Source organism: Balaenoptera borealis, assembly GCF_965194805.1.
Source record: "Balaenoptera borealis genome assembly, chromosome: 1".
In the NCBI taxonomy this organism is placed as follows: Eukaryota; Metazoa; Chordata; class Mammalia; order Artiodactyla; family Balaenopteridae; genus Balaenoptera; species Balaenoptera borealis.
Genome location: NC_138860.1, coordinates 87,173,066 through 87,196,336, shown reverse-complemented (window position 1 = coordinate 87,196,336; position 23,271 = coordinate 87,173,066). Strand labels below are relative to the sequence as shown.

General features: G+C 39.0%; 1 protein-coding gene across 3 annotated transcripts in view; it reads right to left on the bottom strand.

The window, feature by feature from the left end:
- Nucleotides 1–700: 700 nt before the first annotated feature.
- RNF115 (ring finger protein 115) overlaps nt 701–23,271 on the bottom strand; it is a 58,965-nt gene continuing 36,394 nt past the window's right edge. For all 3 annotated transcript variants that reach the window (XM_082368169.1, XM_082368171.1, XM_082368170.1), the window contains 5 exons: nt 8,081–8,131; nt 6,863–6,935; nt 5,833–5,926; nt 3,215–3,330; nt 701–1,991 (listed from right to left, as the gene is read on the bottom strand). In XM_082368169.1, coding sequence (XP_082224295.1) covers nt 1,860–1,991; nt 3,215–3,330; nt 5,833–5,926; nt 6,863–6,935; nt 8,081–8,131 — 466 coding nt within the window. In that variant the 3' untranslated portion in view covers nt 701–1,859. The remainder of the gene's footprint in view (nt 1,992–3,214; nt 3,331–5,832; nt 5,927–6,862; nt 6,936–8,080; nt 8,132–23,271) is intronic.

Here is a 23,271-nt window from a genome sequence, read left to right as displayed (position 1 = left end):
TCTAGTGTTAAGTAAAAATACACCTGCCTGTTCTGGCATCTCCAGACACTAACAAGCAGACAAAAACTTCCAGACTGGCATCATTTTTCTGAGACAGCTGATATTGTTCCACTTGAAAACTACAATGTGCTCCAACTTCAGCCTAGCCCTTCTCCATCTAAGTAATGGCCATTAAATATTCACAGTATACCTCCCATGTCCCCTCAGCCTCATCACCCCTCACCATTCAAAACCAGTGTGTATTTCTGGGCTACATTTCAATAGCCATAGTAAATAGTTCACATTCTCCAAAGAAACGATCTCTGCAGAGGATAACATAAGGCATATGAGAAAACATCTTTTATTCTCTCTGGGCCCAACCTGAATCATACCTTATGGTCACAACTTTTAGAGGCAGGCTATTAAATTAAACTCTCCCACTTTCTCTCTTCCCTCTCTTACTCCTCTGTCCTCTACTAAATTACAAAGATTTCTCTAACCCCATCCCTCACCCCCAAAACCAGTGTACGACAGTCAACAAAAACCGAGGAAAGACTCCTAGCCGAGAGACTCACCAAAGAGCAGGCTTCTTGTTCTGATCATTCCGAACTAGGAAGGGCTGATATGACCATACCATTGTTGCCCCTCTGTCACCCGTTTTGGTGCACCAACAGTGGTTACATGTCCCCATCATTTATTTTTGAGACTTTGAAGTTCCAACAACATTCTTAATCTTCTTCATTTATTCAACTTTAAACACTTAAATGCGCCAAAGAGCATGTGCATGTGCATGGGACACTGTTAGGCTGAAAAAAGAAGGCCTACCTCTCCTAGGCCAAGTTGTTTGGACATGATCACAATAATCAGTATGACTCCAAGTACAGCCAGAACCAAGCAAACAGAAAGGTTTCAGAGATGATAAATGGGCTTAAAAAATTAAAATGGGACAACATAAAATCTCAATTCCTGAAGACCACTGAATTACAAAAAACAATGACTTAGCTGTAGAAGCAGTAATGAAGTAATTCTATTTCTGTGAGGGAAATTATTTTAAGATCCCCAGGATAAACAATGAGTTGGGGATCACTAAAAAACCTCAGAACCGAGAAAATTTCAAACATCTGTCTTTCTGTGCCTATATGCTGCCCAACCCATTCCCAAAAAGGAACCAGAATCAGATTCCTCCCAACATAAGACTCCTAAGACATGTCAGGTTGGTTTCTGCAGAAGCTGCATCTTGTGAAGTAGTCTTTAAAAATAAAAATGAGAAAACCAAAGATTTTAACAATGATAAGCCACTTTCTCCTTCCCACTGTAATTTTTCTTTGATTTGCTCTCTGAAGATTTAAGAAAAAAACAAGAATCATTAGTCTCAGATTCTTGAATTAATCTGATCTCACTTCGTGGCTAATGTGGCCAGAAGTAGATGCTTTTGTACAATTAAAACAGAAGGACTTTATATCAGCAGGACTTTAGGGCTCTGGTTTCACTGTATTTAGTGTAAAGTACACTAATGATAGGGTGGAGGTTGGAGAAAGAGGTGGAAACATCCATCACAAGGTAACATGACAGACAGCAGGACCCTAGCTAGACTTTAAGGAACTGATTCTATTCTGGCAGGGGAAACCCACATAATTAAGTTTCGCACTTACAGAATTATCACTCTGAATTCAAGAATGAGAGGCATTTGGTTGTAGATACAATTCCATCTGTAGATACTAACTTTAAATTTAGAGAAGAAAAACACTCAATGAATGAATATTATGGGTTGGGGTTTCTTAGGTGATTCCTAAATTCACCTACGATTTTTTTGTTTTGATACAATTAACAGCTGTGATAAGAGGTCTACTATAGCCCTGGCTCAGAGGCGGTCTTTAGTTTCAGAAAGTCCATCGGTCATGTAGCTGGCTGTCACTGCTAAATCTGTTGCTTGCAGAGGGCCCAGAGGTCTGGGTTTGCTGAGTAGAGTCCTCACCATTTAAGCTCTTCCTACATACAGGACATGCGTCGTGCTGAAACAGAAAGATATCAGTCCACGTGAACAGCCTGACCTGAAAGCTGGAAGAACTAAACACTTAAGAAACCCTGAGAGTTAGCAGGTAGAAGAACAAAAAGGGCATGAATTCTTCTCACAGAGTGCACGCTGGGCTCCAAGTGTATCACCAGGACATCTCCCAAACAAAATTTCAACAGAACTGACAGAGAATTCTAGGCAGCAACTTAACAATAGCTAACACATATCACCAAGCAGAACTAACTAGAAACAATGACCTGAGATGGTCTAGAGCAGGGGTCAGCAAACTTTTCCTGTAAAGGAAAAGGTAGTAAATATTTTAGTCTTTGCAGGCCACACCACCTATGTTGCAACTACACAACTCTGCTGATGTATCACAAAAGTAGCCAGAGACAATTTGTAAACAAATGGGCATGGCTGTGTTCCAATAAAACTGCATTTACAAAAACAGGTGGCAGGCCACAGGGACCTGCAGGCTGTAGTCTGCTAACCCCTGGTCAGAGAAGTTCCAAACAGATTAATAATCTAAAACACAGTAATGGTGCTACTAGGAGTTAGCCAGGGACTAAAATCTGATCTGCTTGGCTCTCCATTAACTGTTTGGGTTTTTTTTTCGTTTTTTTGTCTGTTTTTTTAAAAATTTTTATTGGAGTATAGTTGCTTTACAATGTTATGTTAGTTTCTACCGTACAGCAAAGTGAATCAGCTACACGTATACATATATCCCCTTTTTTGGATTTCCTTCAAGTTTAGGTCACCGCAGAGCACCGAGTAGAGTTCCCTGTGCTATACAGTAGGTTCTCATTAGTTATCTATTTTATACATAGTATCAATAGTGTATATATGTCAATCCCAATCTCCCAATTCATCCCACCCCTCCCTTTCCCCCTTGGTATCCTTACGTTTGTTCTCTGCATCTGTGCCTCTATCTTTGCTTTGTAAATAAGATCGTCTATACCAATTTTTTCAGATTCCACATATATGCGTTAATACACAATATTTGTTTTTCTCTTTCTGACTTCCTTCACTCTGTGTGACAGACTCTAGGTCCATCCACGTCTCTACAAATGATCCAATTTCGTTCCTTTATATTGCTGAGTAATATTCCATTGTATATATGTACCAATTAACTGTTAACTACACCCTTACTGTGAACCATCCCCCCAAGAAGATATGACTGGCACAGCTGCCCCATCACAGATGAGAGCTGTCTGTACTTACCAGTTCTAACCACGGCACAATACAACTGCTGTGAAAGAAGTGGTTGCAGGGTAACTGCCGGACTTCCTCCTCAACTGTGTAATCCTCTTTGCATACTGGACATTCTAAACCCTTATCTGTTGGAGGAGGAAACGCCTTTTAAAATAAACAGGCAAAAAGAAGGAAGAAAAAAACTAGCCCAATGTCTTTAACAGCCAAAGGAATATACAAAGTAAAGACAAAGTGCACCCAAGGTGGAGGCAGATAGGAAGCATGAATTTTATTTCAAATTGGGGATAGAGGTGGTAGTAGACAGGGATATGAGAAGGAGGACTGATTAACGAGCCTGTTCCAATAAGGCCCAGACAGGAACTATATAAGGCCTACTTTTCAATGTAAAGAGTTGGAAGAACTGGGGCTTAGATTATCTTTTAAGTAAAACAGGAAAAACATCTTCCCAAGTGTGTGAAAGCCTTCTGGCAGTTTCTACTTAGGAAACACTGGCAATCTGTCCACCACAACCAAAGGACTCATCTCGGCAATCTTGGCAGTTCCCATTCAGTGTCTCAAGACACTTTTACCCTACTACTTTCTACATTACACATCCTATTTCTTCATGGTTACCCTAAAGCCTCTTTTACAAGTTGTTCATTAAAAGCTGTACCAGGAGATGGTGCTACAGAACTGCAAGGCCCAAGGGTAGCTCAGGCTCCAAGTCCAGAGACAGGAAGCCCTCTTCTCAGAGAAAATGGCTACAAACTGAACAGAGAATACCAGGCAGCAAATTCCAAGTTTCCCAAGTTTGGCTAATAATACCAGCTAGTCTATCTCTCCAGTAGCTGGGCTATGTATGTTACATGCTCCACAGTACTCAAGGCATTTGGAGTAAAATACCACCCAACAGATTCACTCCTTCCTCTCCATTCCCACCATCTGGCCCTAATTTTAGCTTTTACTTCTCATGTCTACTCTACTGTAACAGCCTCCCAGGTAACATCCGTGACTCCAGGCCTTCCAAATATATCCTATATTTTGCTACCAGCTAATTTTCCCTAATATCAGCTTCATAGCAATTCCCAGCTCATCTTCACTTGGATTCTCAGCTGGCACCTCAAAATCAACAAATTCAAAATTAAAAACATCACATCACCTCCTTACCCAAACCAGGGCTGGCTCACGATTCCCCCATCCCTGATGTCAGCACCACCTCTGTGGTTATAGAGTTGCAAAATCTTAGAATCATCTTTCACCGTTTCCCCTCCTTTATCCCATTATGCAATCAGTGATGAAAGCCTTTCTTCAAAATGATCTGAGTCCACCCTTTCCTTTCTGTTAGCGTTGCCACCGTCACCTGAACCCCATCAGGATGCTGCAACAGCCCCTTAAATCTCTGTTTCTGCTTCCTCCCTCTTTCAATCTTTTTTTTTTTTTTTAATGATTGCTTTTTTAATTTATTTATTTATCTACTTTTGGCTGTGTTGGGCCTTTGTTGCTGCACGTGGGCTTTCTCTAGTTGCATTGAGTGGGGGCTACTCTTTGTTGTGATTCGTGGGCTTCTCCTTGTGGTGGCTTCTACTGTCGTGGAGCACGGGCTCTAGGCGCGCGCTTCAGTAGTTGCAGCATGCGGGCTCAGTAGTTGTGGCTCACAGGCTCTAGAGTGCAGGCTCAGTAGTTGTGGCACACGGGCTTAGTTGTTCCGCGGCATGTGGGATCTTCCTGGACCAGGGCTCGAACCCGTGGCCCCTGCACTGGCAGGTGGATTCTTAACCGCTGCGCCACCAGGGAAGTCCCTTCCCATCTATTTTAGACACTACCCTCCAAACTAATCTTCCCTAAAAACCACTTAAATTCCCTCATTCCTCCATTTGGGGACCTACAAAACTTACCTACTACCTAAACTATCCAGCCCTAACTACTCTGCCAGTTTCAGGGTCCTCTACAACAAGGCCCCACCCTTCCTATCCAGTCATACCTCCCACTACTCCCCAAATCAGGTTCTATTTCAGGTCTAATGAGGTTACACTCCTTACCTGATCCAGACACCATGTCCATGCTGACATTCTTCATTGGTTCATACTTTTCCATATATAGAATAATCTCTCTAAGATGGCCCATCCTGTCTTTAAAACCTTCTGACTCTAAACTGGAATTTATGGGGAAAGAAACTCCCAGTCCAAAATAATGTCCCTTATCACTAAGTTCTTTTAGTGCTTATAAATAAAATAATGTCTATGTCTAATGTACCTGAGTATAGGGTAGATGTAAAACAAATGCCTAGCCTCCCATTATTTCTCTTCCTTTTCTCCCAAAGTCAGTATGATCTGCTCAACCACTTCTTATAGTATTGTCTAATCATTTGGTAAGTTTTGCTTCCCCTACTAAGTTCTTCAAGAAATCAAGTCTTCTATACCTTTGTACCTCTTTATTTCCTGCATGGCATCTAGAAAACCAACATGGTAATTGCTCAGGAATTACCTGTTGACTAACCCTAATGATGGGGTAGGTACCTTCCATATCTGGCACCCAGGTATAAATTTTAGGAGTGCTACAGCTTCACTTGAAGATCTTTAGTATAGGAAATGGCTCAGATTCTGAACAGAGATAATAAGATGACAAAATATGTATGAAAATGAACCTACCAACTTGTTCCTGAGTTACTGTCACTGTTGGAAGAGATGTGATCTTTTCCTTGTCAGCTGGGGGAGGCCCTGTGTTTTCCAGTTGTCCTAAAAGCTACAAAAAAAGAAAAAAGAAAAAGAAGAAGAAGTGGTAGACATCTAACTATCCCCAGGGAGGGAGCCGTTCCAGCTGAGAACAGTGCAGATATTAAAAATGTTAGTTGCTCTTACTTCTGCAAGGCTATGAGAGGCTTGGGTTTGCCCTTTCCTGCTGCCAGAACACTCATAATTGCTTTACAATTTCAGAGTGACATTAGTATAAGCCCACAGACAGATCCATCATTGCAGGGCCCACCTCTGGGCATAAAGCAACTTCGGAGACAGCAAAAGGGCTATGAGGTCACGAATAAAACTACAGCTTAACAAAACGTAATACTTAACCAGTTCAAAAACTTCATTTTGCTGAAAGGAAAAAAAGGGTGAGAGTATGGAAAATAGCACAAGGTAAGCCAAGAAATAGGTAAATTACTGCCTACAAGAAGACTTGGATATAAACAACATGCTTTCTATTCTCAGCAATCCACAAGGGAAATGAAAAACCAATTAAATTAAAATAAACATAAACAAGTGGAAGCAATTATACATGGCATGGGAATACCTTTTTCTCTGCTTCCTTCCCCTACTTTGTTCCACCTAGCAGAAATCCCTGCTTCAACATATGAGCAGACCCTCCTTGTTTGTGAAGTACTTGTTAATAGGATCCTCATAGGACTGAACAAGAGGCCAAAAATATAAAATAGTTTGTTACAGAAGTCTTTTCTTCCTTTGGAGTTGAAGCTATCTTCTAGAAAGTCCCTAGGACCAAGAAAGTACATGGATGCTGAGCTAAACCCATAAACCATCTATCCCTTTAGTAAAATGGAAACCCACAAGCTCAAACGATTAGGGAAAGCAGAGTGACTGCCGTTTCAGAAAGTAGCAGAAGGAAAGCAGGAAGCCTGTGGAACCATGAGACACACTGAACAGACACCCTCAAAAGGCAGCTCCTCACCTGAGTTACAATGGCATCAAGCCCTGTCTGACCCCAGGCATAGTCCCCAGGGTTGGAGTGCAGCATCCCGCTCCTATACATGAGATGAGACACAGAGCATTAGATGGAGTGACCAGGCTCCGCCTTACACCACAGAAAGACTGGCAGAGGAATCCTGTTCTCTCTCAGAGCTGGAAAGTCACCAGTTCTCTAGAATCAAGTGGCAAAGAATTTCTCAATAATTTCAAGGTCAAACAGATTATCCAGAGGCAGTCTCTCATTCTCTAGGAATTTTTGCTTAACTGTATAGAACATAAAATGTGAAGCTACCTAAAATACCACATGACAAACCAGAGCAAAAAGAGTGACTCATTGCCTGTTGGTTAAGAAAAGTTTGTCTTCTCTGTGCCCATTTAACGTAAACATAGATGGAGCTGCTTTTTAAGGAGAGTTTTCCCTTCGTGATCAGCGAAAATCGACAGCAGACTTCCCTCATTCTAAGACTCGGCCTGTGGTCCTGGACAATGAGGAGCTTTCACGTAGAGAAGCAGCCACAGCAGTGTCTCTGAATCACAACTTAGAGGAGTCACAAAAGGGACTTGGCAGCACCTCTTTCTGGAGCTGTTGGTGTACTAGCCTGGATGACAGATACCCAGACTCTTTGGCTGGAAAATAGGGTAACTGTGTGGAAGGACTGAGGTCCCTTTGAGCAAAGAAGCCTTCTGGGGCAGAAGTGGCAAATAACTGTCCAGACAAGAGGAAATTCCATCTTTAACCCGTACTGTACGTGTCACTCTGATACTCTTATTTCTTCTGAAAAACCTTCTTACTTTAAAAAAAAGGAAGTTAAGCAGTATCTTTTCAATTTCAGAAATTCTTAAGGAATAAAATCTTCCCATATGATCTAGAGGAGAAACACACAAATCAGATACCAAGCCTGGTAGGGACCATCTCATTCCCCACCTCAACACAACCCTCACACCTGAATATGAATGGAATCAGACACACCCAGTACCCAGACATCCTGTGGGGCCAGGATAGCCCTCATGAGCCTGAATTATAAAGAATAAGTTCTGATTAAGTTTGGGCTCAGCAGACAATGGCAGTCTTTAACAGCCTGCCAATTACACCTATATACTCACCTATACAGCTCTTTCTTTCTCACTATGGCACAGATACTACCATACTTAAAATGACGCTACTGCAGGACAGTAAGACAGAAGGCAATTAGTTACTTACCAAGAAAATGGGGATCCAGGAATGAATCCTGCAATGATCTGCTGTAGTACTCTGTTGAAGGAAAAAAATTAGATAAGACAACAGACTAATGAAAGTACTCTATAGATATCCATGGCTGACTAATCACCAACTCCTTCCCCAAAACACAATGGCTTTTCACTGACTATTATACAATAGAGAGCACCAGAAATCAGTCCACTACATGGTACAGTGCTGCTTTGCTACTATGGCTGTCTTCCTGAGCTCTGCTACTTTATGTATTAATAGATTTTTATGAATTAAGCTGGAAAGGAATCTGATTGTATGGTTAGTTTTCAAACTATGATTCTTGGATCCTTGGCAGCCAAATAAGAGGCTGAATGGGATGCTAAGCCAGGGAGATTCTGGACCCACCTCCCTACAACAAGGGTAGTTCCATTTTTATGTGTTATGCACATTGTGCAAGATACTATTTAAAGGGCCCTTTTTTAAAAGTTCAACAATAGCTAACTATACTATGTGTTTGTTTTAAAATATGTTCACAAGTTATTTTATACTCCTCCTTTGGGTGTAGGTTGGACTTAATGACTTACTTTTTTTTTTGAGGTACAACTGACATATAACATTATATGGTTTTTTTTCAGGTGTACAACACAATGATTTGATGTTTGTATATAATGCAAAGGATCATCACAATAAGACTAATTAACATTCATTACCATACATAGTTATAAAATTTTACTTTCTTGTGATGAGAACTTTTAAGATCTACTCTCTTAGCAACTTTCAAATATGCAATACAGTATTAAAATGATAATACTGTAATGAACTATAGTATCTCACTGTGGGTTTGATTTGCATTTCCCTGATGATACAGTCACCATGCTATACATTATATCCCCATTATTTATTTTATAACTGAAAATCTGTCCCTTTTGACCTCTTTCACCCATTTCACCCATCCCCCAACCCCTGCCTCTGGCAACTCACCAATCTATTCTCTGTATCTGTGAACTCGGTTACTGAATTCTTTTTTTAGATTCCACATATAAGATCATACAGTATTTGTCTTTCTCTTTGTCTCATTTATTTCACTTAGCATAATGCCCTCAAGGTCCATCTACGTTGTTGCAAATGGCAAGATTTCATTCTTTCTCACGGCTGAATAACATTCCACTGTATATATGTACCACAATTTCTTCATCCATTCATCCATCAGTGGACCCTTAGGTTGTTTCCATGTCTTGGCTACGGTAAACAATGCTGCAATGAACAGGGGATGCATATATCTTTTCAAATTTGTGTTTTTGTTTTCTTCAGATGAATACCCAGAAGTGGAATTGCTGGATCATAAGGTAGTTCTATTTTTAATTTTTTGAGGAACCTCCATATTGTTTTCCATAGTGGCTACACCAATTTACATTCCCACCAACAGGGTACAAGGGTTCATTCCCTTTTCTCCACATCCTCATCAACACTTGTTATTTCTTGCGTTTTTGGTAATAGCCATTCTAACAGATATGAGGTGATATCTCATTGTGGTTTTGATTTGTATTTCTCTGATGATTAGTGATGTTGAGCATTTTTTCATGTGCCTGTTGGCCAACTGTATGTCTTTTTTGGAAAAATGTCTATTCAAGTCCTCTGCACATTTTAAAATTGGGTTGTTTGTTTTTGTTGTTGTTGAGTTGCATGAGTTCTTTGTATATTTTGGATATTAACCACTTGTTGGATACATCATTTGCAAATATCTCCTCCCATTCAGTAGGTTGCCTTTTCATTTTGTTGATTTCCTTCGCCATGCAGAAGCTTTTTATAGTTTGATGTAGTCCCACTTGTTCATTTTTACTTTTGTTGCCTCTGCTTTTGGAGTCATCCAAAAAAATCATGACCAAGACTGATGTCTTAGAGTTTACTGCCTGTTTTCTTATAGGGATTTTATGGTTTCAGGTCTTATGTTCAAGTCTTTAATCCATTTTGAGTTAATTTTTGTGTATAGTGTAAGACAGTGGTCCAGTTTCATTCTTTTGCTTGTGGCTGTCCAGTTTTTCCAACACCGTTTATTAAAGAGACTGTCCTTTCTCCACTGTATATTCTTGGCTCCTTTGTCATAAATTAATTGACCATATATGCAAAGGTTTATTTTTGGACCCTCTATTCTATTCCATTGATTTAGGTGTCTGTTTTTATGCCAATACCATACTGTGACTTCCTTCTTAACAATAGAATATGGTGGGATAACTGTGACTTCCTTCTTAACAATAGAATATGGTGGGATAACTGACTTCCAAGGCTAGTTCATAAAAGGCACTGTGGCTTCCTCCTTGCAGCCTCTCTCGGATTACTTTCTCTGGGACAGTGCCATATCAAGCAGTCCTGTGCAAAGGCCCACATGATAAAGAACTGAGGCCTCCTGACAAGAGCCAGAACAAACTTGCCAGACTTTGAGTAACTCCCAGTTGATTCTTCAGATAACTACAGCAATGGCCAATGTCTTGACTGTAAGCTCATGAGACCCTGGGCCAGAACCACCCAGCTAAGCTGCTCCCAAATTCCTGGCCCAGTGAACCTATGAGATAATAAATATCTGTTGTTTAAGCCTCTGAGCTCTGGGGTAATTTGTTATACAGCAATAGATAACTAATACAGATTTTGATACCTAGAAGTGAGTACTGCTGTAACAAAAACCTAAAATGTGGGAGTAGCTTTGGAACACAGCAGAGGGCAGAGGTGGAAGGACTTTGAGGAAAGTGTGAGTAAAAGTTTGAAGAGTCTTTAAGAAATTGTAGAAGCATGATGACTTTTGAGGAAGTTATGGGTGAGTACTTAAGGGAAAGTGAGAAAAATCTTTTTGGAAATGGGAGGGAAAGGGATCCTTGTTATGTAGTGGCAAAAGCTGTTGTTGCCTGACATAACATGGAAAGTAGAAGTTGTGGCTCATGAATGGGGTGATAATGTAGCTAACAAGATTTCCAGACAGGGGTGTTGAAGGTTCCTTTTGACTTCTTCTTGCTGTATTAAAGTGCAAGAGAAGAGGAATAAATTAAGGAAGAATAGTTAAAAAGGAGTTAAGACTAGATAATTCTGAAAATTCCTGGCCTCTCCAGATGGCAAATGATACTAAAATTAAGAAATGGCTTTAAAAAAAAAGAAAGAAAGAAATGGTTTCTGAGCAAAGGTCAAATCATGGGCATTGCCAAGAAAATGGTTAAAGAGGAAGCCAAGAATGTGGCTATAAAAATTCTTTGTTAAGACCTCAGAAAGAGGGGCTTCCCTGGTGGTGCAGTGGTTGAGAATCCGCCTGCCGATGCAAGGGACATGGGTTCGATCCCTCGTCCGGGAAGATCCCACATGCCGCGGAGCAACTAAGCCCTTGCACCACAACCACTGAGCCTGTGCTCTAGAGACCGCAAGCCACAACTACTGAGCCCGCATGCCGCGACTACTGAAGCCCATGTGCCTAGAGCCTGTGCTCCGCAACAAGAGAAGCCACCGCACTGAGAAGCCTGTGCACGGCAACGAAGAGTAGCCCCCACTTGCCGCAACTAGAGAAAGCCCGTGTGCAGCAACGAAGACCCAATGCAGCCAAAATAAAACACCTCAGAAAGTTCACATAGTGCCTAGAGAGCTATTCAATTAAACAACTGAGCTTCTAAGAAGCTTAAGTGTGTTGTATTAGATTCCTAGGGCTGCCGTAACAAATTCCCACAAACTGGGTAGCTTAAAACAACAGGAATTTATTCTCTCACAGTTTTGGAAGTCAGAAATCTGAAACTGAGATGCTGTTAGGGTTAGTTCCTTCTGGAGTCTCTAAGAGAGAATCTATTCCATGCCTCTCTCCCAGCTTCTGGTGGTTTCCAGCAATCCTTGCTGTTTCTTAGCTTGGCGACACATTATTCCAATCTCTGCCTCGGTCGTCATACGACTTTCTTCTCTGTGTCTTCTGTGTCCAAATTTCTCTCTTCTTATAAAAACACCATTGGATTAGGGCCCACTCTAACCCAATATGATCTCATCTTATTTTGATTACATGTATAAAAGATTTTATTTCCAAATAAGGTCACATTCACAGGTACTGGAAGTTAGGACTTGAACATTTCTTTGGGGGCGGGGGGGATATAATTCTACCCCACTACAAGTATTGTCCTTCAGCAATCCCAGCAGAAGCCCAAGGTAAAAAAGAGATTATATAAAAAAGATTTGTGGGTATAACTTTTGTTAATGGCATGAATCTCACTAATAGTAAAAGGAAACACTGCCAGCTTAAACTGAAAGGTACAGAGGCAATACAAAATGAAAAGAGACCCTTTGGGCCCTCAAAATTCTATTGACAAGAAGCAGGCTAAAAAAACTATGAAATTGCAAATCTGGACTACTTTTCATGGAAAAGAATGACTCATAGGGTGGAATCAAGAGCCAGGAAGGAGGAAACAAGAGCTACAGAGAAGCATTCCTGGGTAGAAGTAGAACTAAGTCCTAATCAAGGAACGTCCAACATTTATCCAGACAAACATTAAAATTGCTATCAATCAGTGATTTCTTTGTGCCTTTCATCTTCTCCCTTTTTAAACAGAAATCTCTATACTTGTTTATTATACGCCTGTCCCATCACTATATGTTGGGTACATGAGGGGTAGAAAACTTGCCTCTTTGGTTTATAGACCTCCACATCAAAAGGAATTATGTCTGAGGAACTACACCCAAAGAGCCTCATCCACACTTGGACGTAAGTAAATGACAACAACCTGGATTTCAAGTTGATGCTGTACAGGGACAAGACTTTTGGTGGGTCTTGGGAGGAAGTGAATGTATTTTGCACATGGGAGAAATGTAAGTAATTTCTGGCCAAAGGTTAAACTGTGGTAGTTTTCAAATATGTCCACAAATTCTTTAATACTCCTCCCCTTTAAGAAGCAGAGCTTAATTCTCCTCTCCTTGAATGTGGACTGGACTTAGTGACTCAGTTCTTACAGATAAAGTATGGCTGGAAGGACAGTGTTTGGCATTACGGTTTTTCCCTTCTTCCTTTCTCTCTCTTGGATCACTTACTCTAGGGGAAGCCAGCTGCCAAGTCGTGAAGACACCGAAGAAATCCTATGGAAAAGTCCACACAGTGAGGAACTGAGGCGTCCTGCCAACAGCAATATTAGTTGACCCATCTTGGAAGTGGATCTTCCAGCCCCAGTTTAGGGTTCAGATGACTGCAGCCACAGCAGACATTTTGATTATAACCTCATGAAAACCTTTACCAAAAACACCTAGCTAAGCTGCTCCCAAATTCCTGACCCTCAGAAACTGTGAGCTGATATATGTCTGTTGTTATAAGCTGCTAAATTCTGGGATAACCTGTTTACACAGCAATAAGTAACTAATATACCCTCCCTGCTTGCTAGTACAGACATACCTCAGAGATATCGCAAGTTTGGTTCCAGACCATTGCAATAAACAAATTTTTTGGTTTCCCAGTGCATATAAAAGTTATGTTTACACTATACTGTAGTCTACTAAGTGTGCAATAGCATTATGTCTAAAACATTGTACATAACCTTAATTTAAAAATACTTTATTGCTAAAAATGCTAACCATCATCTGAACCTTCAACAAGTTGTAGTAGTAACATCAAAGATCACTGACCACAGCTCACCATAGCAAATACAATAATGAAAAAGTTTAAAATATTACAAGAATTATGAAAATGTGACACAGAGACATGAAGTGAGCAAATGCAGTTGGAAAAATGGCACCAACAGACTTGCTAGACGCAGGGTTGCCACAAACCTTCAATTTGTAAAAAACGCACTATCTGCTAGGTGCAATAAAGTGAAGTGCAATTAAATGGGGTATGCTGTACAGTTGGCCCTCTGTATCCACGGGTTCTGCATCTACGAACTTAATCAACCAAGGATTGAAAATATTGGGGGGGAAAAAACTCCAGAAAGTTCCAAAAAGCAGAACTTAAATTTGCCGTGCACCACCAACTATTTATATAGCATTTACATTGTATTTGTAACTATTTACATAGCACTGTATTAAGTGTTACAAGTACTCTAAAGATGATTTAAAGTATACAGGAGGATGTACATAGGTTATTTGCAAATACTACACCATTTTATATCAGGGATGAGAATCCTCAGATTTTGGTATCTGCGGGGGGCGGGGGGTGGGGGGTCCTGAAACCAATCCTCCCGATGGATACTGAGGGATGACTAACTAGAAGAACAGTTTATCACATGCTTGAACTAACCAATAAGTAAATGGTAATAATCAAGTTTGAGAGAGAGCCTAGTTCCTTGAAGCTCTAAAGCTGATCCTATACAAATACTTGGAATTGCCAGGGACACCTCAATGGATCAGCTGCTGATTTCCCCTTTATTGGCTGCTTACCCTCTGGAAGTGGATGTTGGTTCCACCTCAGCAGTGACAGAGAGAGACCGCTCAGGGTGACCCCAGTAAGTGTATGAGCTGTTGTTAGGAGATTATCTTCACTTGATACATACAGTATTCACACTGAATATTTTTTTAAACAAAAACTTTTTCTTGTTGAAGTACTAGGTAGCCAAAAGGCGTAGGGGAAGAGGTGTATGTATTTAATTGTAGCAACCCATAGAAGAGAAAAATCAATCCACAGGGTCTAGAGGGGTATGCTAAGACCAGATAAGAGTATTCACGTAGTCTCCAGAGCTGTAATCTCTCTAGGTTTTCCTCCTAGCTCCCTTCTCAGACTCCTCTACTTATTCCTCCTATCTTCCAAACTTCTAATCAATGAGGGCCCAGAGCTCAATTCTCTGAGCTCTTCTATTTTCTATCTTGACTCTTTTGGCAATTTCATCCAGTTTCATAATTTTAAGTATCATAAAGAGGCAACAACTTCCAGATTTTATCTCCAGCCAAGACCTCTGCCTACTCAACATCACCACTTGAATGTGTAATAAGCACCTCAACCTTGTCATGTCCAAAACTGAACTCTTAGATCTTCTCCCCCAAACCTGTTCACCCTAGTATTCCACATTTCAGCTGATGGTGGCTCCACTTTTCTAGTTGCTCAGACCAAAAACCTTTTTGTCATCCTTAACTCTTCTTTCTGTTATACCTCATATCCAATCTGCCAGCAAATCCTATCATGTCCATTATCAAACTTTATCTAGAATCCAACCATTTTTTTGCACTAACCCTCATCCAAGCCACTAGTATCTCTAACTTAGATTAATGCAACAGCCTCTTAAATGGTTTCTCTGCTTCTGTCTTTGCCCCTGTGCCTCTTGTACACACACATACCCCTGGCCATTCTATTATCAACACAGCAGTTAGAATGATCATTTTAAGACATAAGTTAGACCATGTCATTCTTCTGCCCTAAACTTCCTACTGGATTTCCACTGCACTCAATAAAAGTCTGTATAACAGGCTACCAGTCTCTACATGATCTCACACTCAGCTCCCCAGCCCCAGCCCCAACAACTGCTCTGTGACCTCATCGCCTACTATTCCCCTCTCTTACTCTGCTCCACACTAGACTCTCCTTGTTGGCACATTCTTGGCTCATTCCCTCACTTCCTTTATGTCTATTCAAATACCTTCTCAACAAGGCCTTTGCTGACTATACTTTTTGAAACATCACTTCTCCCACACTCCCTAACTCCCTTCGCTGCCTTTTTTTCCCCATAGCATTTACTACTGCTTAACGCTCTATCAATTTAATTTATTTTGCTTGTCTGTCATCCCCCATTACTACGTAAATTCCACAAGGGCAATCATTTTTTACTGTTTTGTTCACTACTGTATGCCCAACATCCTGAATAGCACCTGGCATAGTAATACACAAATGTTTACTGAATGACTTAAGAGATCCTAAGATGGGGTCCAATCAGATGGACACTGAAAGACATATATAATCTATTAAGATAAAAAAAGGAGATTATAAAATAGGTATAGTAAGACTCCATTTCAATTATATAGGTGTAGGTATCTCATATCTATATGGGAAAAGATCTACATAATTATGTATCAAGGTATAATAACTGTGGCTATTTCTGGGTAATGTTGTCTTTTTAATCCATGCCAAAAACCAAAACAAACCTACTACTTTTAAATAACAACAAAAAAAGTTAACAACCGAAAAGAAGTCATTTCTCAAAATCTGAGTTGTGATCAGTGGTCAGAAAATGTTAAGTCCCAGAACCTAGGGTTAACTTCAGGAAAACATATTCTTAAGGAAGGAAACCTTAAATGTTAAGAGTACCACACTAAAATAAAAGATAGGTTTTAATGTAATAAGTGCAAACTAAAGGGTGTTAATCTCTATGAAGCCAGGAAAGTATGAATGTATTAGTGTTGATCTAATACAAAGAAAAGGAACAAATGACAAACATAAATACTTTTCCATCCTAAAAAAAAATCATTAAGATGAAATATGAGGACTTCCCTGGTGGTGCAGTGGTTAAGAATCCACCTGCCAATGCAGGGGACACGAGTTTGAGCCCTGGTCCGGGAATTTCCCACATGCCGCAGAGTAACTAAGCCCACGTGCCACAACTACTGAGCCTGAGCTCTAGAGCCCATGAGCCACAACTATTGAGCCCACGTGCCACAACTATTGAAGCCCGCAGGCCTAGAGCCCATGCTCCACAACAAGACAAGCCACCACAATGAGAAGCCTGCGTACCGCAACGAAGAGTAGCCCCCGCTCGCCACAACTAAAGAAAGCTCGCGCACAGCAATGAAGACTCAATGCAGCCACAAATAAAATTAATTAATTTTTTAAAAAAAGATGAAATATGAATAATTCCTTAGGCTTATCACAATCGAAATGAAATTTCTCCAAAAGACTATGCAATTTCCTTCGCTGACTCTATACACACCAAGCAACCATCTGATTGTTTTTGATTTCTTGATATCTAGGAAATTCAAAGACATTATTAAGCTAATAAGCAGAAATGAGTTTTCCAGTCACTGAAACAGAATTCCCCGAGTTGTAAATTAATAAATTACTCTTCTGGCACAGGTCAGATAATTATTTAAGGTTAGATAAGATGACCTGATTACACCCAGATAAACTATCATTTGAAAGCTGCAGATTAGAGGACTTTAGGCACACTCAATAAGTATTTGCAGAATGGATGAACAATTGAAGACTTACCCTTCTTTATATGAGCAAAAAAGGCTTCACTCATGTCAATGAAAAAGCCAAAGAAAATATATCTCATTTCAGGAGAGCTCCTTAAATTGGTGTGAGGAGCACATTAATAATCCCACAAAGGCTCATCTCTGACATCTGATTTCTTAAACGACAAAGGACTCTGTCTACAGTAAAATGGGTGGAATTATGAGAAGCCTGAGATGTAGCCCATGGAAACCACTAGCTGAAAACCCGACAAGCAGGATAAAAAGTTATACTACTTCTTAAATCAACAGGACAAACTGTTATCAGGAAGAAGCCAAGCCAGAATTTAATCAATAAAAAAAACCTATAAAATACAAAATTGTAAAGTGTTTTCAAAACATTGGGTGACATTATAATGACAACTACTGTAAAGTAATAACAATCATGTAGAACAATCTGAGTAGACCTGCTAATTAGGCAGAGTAGTAATATGCCCCAAAGATGTGTTGTGTTCCATTTACACTTATGTGAAAGAAAAGAGAAAATAAATTGAATTTAAAACTTCCCAAGTTCAACTCACTGACACACTAGTATGTGCCCCTTGGAAGAAAAATTTCTGAGAAAGTTAGGAAAATGCTTAATTCTTTTTTTTTTTTAATTGGGAAGACTATAAGATACTGTTAAAATTTTTTCAATTATTTTGAAACATTCATAATCCCACCAAATACAAATATCATCATTTTTGCCATATCCTGGCTCCAATATTTAACTGGCTTCATACCCTTAGGCAATTTACCTAACCTCTCTGTGCCTCAGTTTCTACTGTAGAATGGAGATATTCACAGTAACTTCTCCAGAGAGTTATAGTGAAGATTAAACAAATACCTGAAAAGCACTCAGACTAGTACCTGGCACTAGTACCTGGCACAAAGTTAGCCATTATAACTACTAATTCATATGTTCCATACATACCTCTTAGCAACATAATTACAATTAACCATTCATTCAACACAAATATATACAATGTCTACTATAAAACAGACACTACCTAGAAGCTGGGAATACAAAAATTAATAAAATTCCACCCTAGACCATTAACCCTAGAGGTAACTGAAAAGGTTGTAACAGATCTGGTCCCCCAAAAGATTCCAGGTCCAGATGAAATTACAGGTAACTTTTACCAAACCTTTAAGGAATAGATAATTCCTTATTTAAAATACTCCCAAGCCTAAGAACAAAGCAAGATTTCCCAGTTCATTTTATCAAACTAATACAACCCTGATACTCAAACTTGATAAAGATAACACAAGAAAATTACCAGCTCCCTTATGAATTGATGCAAAAATCCTAAAAAAGATTAGGAAGAAATCAACTCCGATAGTGTATTAAAAGATTAACACTCCTTGACAAAGTAGTTTTTATTCGAAGCCTGTTGAATTCAAACTGTTGGTTCAACGTGAGAAAATCTATTAGTTAATAAAATGCATTAATTGTTTAAAGGAGAAAAACTATAAGGGTCATTTTCATAGGACTGCAAAGGTCATTTGATAAAATCACTAGTCATCCTCAATTAAAAGCCCATAATAAATTAGGAATAAAATAAACCTTTCTTAGTGTGATAGGAACCATATTAGGAACCAAAAGTGAATATGCTTAATAAAGAAACACTAATTCACTCTCATTTAAGTCAGGAAGAAGACAAAGATGGCTACACTTAGACAACTTTGTTTTGATAATATAGTCAATGCAACAGATAAGAAAAAATAATGAGGCATAAACATAGGGGAAAAATACAATCAATATTTGTATCAATCAATTGATACACCTGCTAATCTAGAAACCTTAGAGAACAAAATGAAAAACTATTAGAGCTAATAAGAGAATTCAATTAAGTAGCACAGGGTTGGGTAACAATCTATCTAATAATCAGTTTTAAATTAAGTGAAACTATAAAACTTTACTGAGTAACATAAAAAAGAACCAAACAAATTGGGATATGAGCCATGGGCCTAGATGAGAAGTTTCAATATTATAAAAAGTACCAACTGTCCCCAAATTAATATGAACTTCCAATCAAAATCCCAATGGGATGGGAGAGAGGTCAGAGATTGACAAATTGCATTTAAAATTCATTTGAAAGAGTAAATGTAAGAGAAGCATCCAAGCTGTTACAGTGGAGGATTACTGGACTGAATGTCAATACTATGACATAGTATGAGTGTGTTTCATGTTTGGTAATTGCAATCATTGTTGCTTTTGTTGTGGTCATCCATGTACAATGCTTGGTGTCAGTCGATTTATCTCTTGTAAAAATAAAATACAGTGTGTGTGTGTGTGAAAAAAAATAAATAAATAAATAAATAAATAAATAACTATTAAAAAAAAAAAAAAAAAAAAAGAGAAGCATCCAAAAATTTTGCAAAGGAACAATAACAAAGTGGACTTTCACTACTAGCTATCAAATCATACTATAAAATTATAGAAAGTAAATCAGTAAGACATAGGCACAGGAGTACACAAATAAAGATCAGACCGTAACAGAGAATCCAGATAGAGATGAATATGAAACTGTATATATAACAAAGGTAACATTTCGAATCAGATGGATTATTCAATAAATGACACTACAAATATCTATATACTCATACTGGGAGGGGACAGACCCTTAACTCAAAAAATACACAAGAATAATACACTCACCACCAGACGTGTGGGCACAAAACACAAGCCAAGCCAGAGATCCTCCCTGGGAGTTGATAGATGCACATATCCTCTGGGATGAATGCTCTAATGTTCTTATAAACTTGGAACTACCATTAGCTATCTTTCATTTTACACAGGAGAGCTATCTAATAATGATGCCAACAAAGAGAGAGACAGATGAAGACAGACAGATGAAGATAACATACTGATTGACCATCTAGATCCATCTAAGAACATCTAATTTACATCCGTGGTTCTTAATATTGCCCCTACACAGCAACTTAGGAATCCAAGGAGATGGTTTTGCTAGTTACAGTAAATGGGGTAGTATCATTCATATTTAGTAGCTAGGAAAGAGCAGTGCTAGTCACCCTGCAAGAAATGGGAGGAAAGCCAGGACCAAAAAGGAACTGTCCTCCAGCGTGCATAATTTTTAAACATCCTGCCTGGACATTCACTTGGGGAATATCTGTCTATAATTAACTGAGCCTAAACTCAACTCCATTCTACACAAAGTATTTCCAACTTGGTTTTAATATATACTGAATTAATTAATTAATTAATTAATTAATTTATTTATTTATTTATTTATGGCTGCATTGGGTCTTCGTTGCTGTGCGCGGGCTTTCTCTAGTTGCAGCGAGCAGCGAGCGGCAACTACTCTTCGTTGCAAATCAAAACTACAATGAGGTTATCACCTCACACCAGTCAGAATGGCCATCATCAAAAAATCTACAAACAATAAATGCTGGAGAGGGTGTGGAGAAAAGGGAACCCTCTTGCACTGTTGGTGGGAATGTAAATTGATACAGCCACTATGGAGAACAGTATGGAGGTTCCTTAAAAAACTAAAAATAGAACTACCATACGACCCAGCAATCCCACTACTGGGCATATACCCTGAGAAAACCATAATTCAAAAAGAGTCATGTACCACAATGTTCATTGCAGCTCTATTTACAATAGCCAGGACATGGAAGCAACCTAAGTGTCCATCAACAGATGAATGAATAAAGAAGATGCGGCACATATATACAATGGAATATTACTCAGACATAAAAAGAAACGAAATTGAGTTATTTGTAGTGAGGTGGATGGACCTAGAGTCTGTCATACAGAGTGAAGTAAGTCAGAAAGAGAAAAACAAATACCGTATGCTAACACATATATATGGAATCTAAAAAAAAAAAAAAAAGGTTCTGAAGAACCTAGGGGCAGGACAGGAATAAAGACGCAGACGTAGAGAATGGACTTGAGGACACGGGGAGTGGGAAGGATAAACTGGGATGAAGAGAGTGGCATGGACATATATACACTACCACATGTAAAATAGATAGCTAGTGGGAAGCAGCCGCATAGCACAGGGAGATCAGCTGGGTGCTTTGTGACCACCTAGAGGGGTGGGGTAGGGAGGGTGGGAGGGAGACGCAAGAGGGAGGAGATATGGGGATATATGTATATGTATAGCTGACTCACTTTGTTATAAAGCAGAAACTAACACACTATTGTAAAGCAATTATACTCCAATAAAGATGTTAAAAAAAAAAATAGATCCAGAGGTGATCCAGATACTGAAGTTACCAAAAAAGGGCTTTAAATTAACTATGACTAGTGTGTTCAAATAAAGATGGAGAATATCACCAAAGAATCTGAATCCATACAGCAATCAAATTGAAATTTTAGAAATGAAAAACATCATATCTGAAATAAGGAATTCATTTGATAGGTTTAACAGTAGATCAGAAACAGCAGAAGACAAGACTAACGATACTGAAGGTGGGTCAATAGGAAATATCCAAAATGAAGTACAGAGAAAAAAAGAATTAAAAATATGGAAAGATAGATTCTCACAGACATACAAAAATATATAAACAAGAAGGAGTGTTCAATGCATTATAGTTTATAATGATGAAAAAAGAAAATCTAAAAGCTCTCCAATGTTCATCATTCGGGAATTGTCTAAATTTATTACCATACATTCATAAGATGGAATTCTGTTCATGTGTTTAAATGCGACAGATCTGGTAGGTCTATAAAGTAACGACATGGAAAGTTCGACAAAATATCCTGCTATATGAAGAAAATTAGATAATAAAGATATCTAATTAGATATTGTCCCTGCCCCCATGGAGCAGTGAGAAAAAACTACAACAGGTATAAACGGGTACGTAAATTGGATTTTTTATTTTCCATATAAACACAGCAAAATCCATTTTTACACATCTCTAATGGTTGGCTATTTTCTTCCTAAGTGTGTACTTAGAATGAAAATGTAATATCTGGAATTTTCTGATGCTACAGCAGGAAGTAGTCTCTACTTAAGTGGGAAAAAAAACCCCAACAAACAGCTAATGACTATACAGTCAATAATGTTTACACAGATAATATTGTGAAGTTTCTTTTCACAGCACATCTAAATAAGTGTAACAGAGAAGGACCCTATGGGGCCTTCCTGGGACAGACCCCACCATGTCCTCTGCCTGTCTCTTGTCTCTAGAAAAACTTTAGAATAAAATTAATCAGAGAAATGGGAAAATACAGAAGCAAAGGAAAGCAGTCAAACAAAACCAAATAATAGTTTAGTCGTTAAACAAAGTCAAGGACCTTTAGTTCCTCTTCAAGGGCTACAGATAATATTCTGAGCCATAGCTTTTGAGCTGTTTTGCAGATACTGAAACCCATACCAGGTGGAAGAAGTTAACTACATGATGACCAGACTGTAGCCATGACATAAGCTACTCCATCTTACACAATTCTGAGAACTGGCCTCAAGGAAATGGGAATAAACCAACCCTGGAACTGAAGATTAACTGTACTTAAAACAATCAAGATGATGCTGATCAGACCACCGCATGACCAACTTCAAGATGACTGTCAGAGCTGACTGTGCTGTCCTGCACATAGCCCCCTCCCTCTGCCTATACACCCCTGAAACTCCCCTTTCAAAGCTCTTGCCCCCTGATCAGAAGCAGGGGAGTTGACCTTTGGACACAAGTCTGCCTTCTCCCCAGGTTGCCAGCCTCCTAAATAAAGCAATCTTTCCTTTCCTACCAACACTGGTCTCTCAAGTATTGGCTTTTGAAAGGCAAGCAGCTGAACCTGAGTTTGGTAACATAGGTTAAAAAAAAAACAGGTAGGTCCATTTAAAGAAAACATTAAATAATAATAATGATGATGATGATAGGAAAAAATTCATCAATACAGTACTTAAATGACTAAAATGCAGAAAACACTGATTTAGAGCCAAAATCACTGAGTTCATGACATCCACAAAAAAGGGGTCGGGGAGGGGTGCCCATGGTTAATATATTTTACAAGCAATAGGATTAAAATCTTCAGAAGATTGCTATAACACTGTTTAATATAAAATAAATGTTAACTCTATGCTACAACTAATCTGAAATAACAT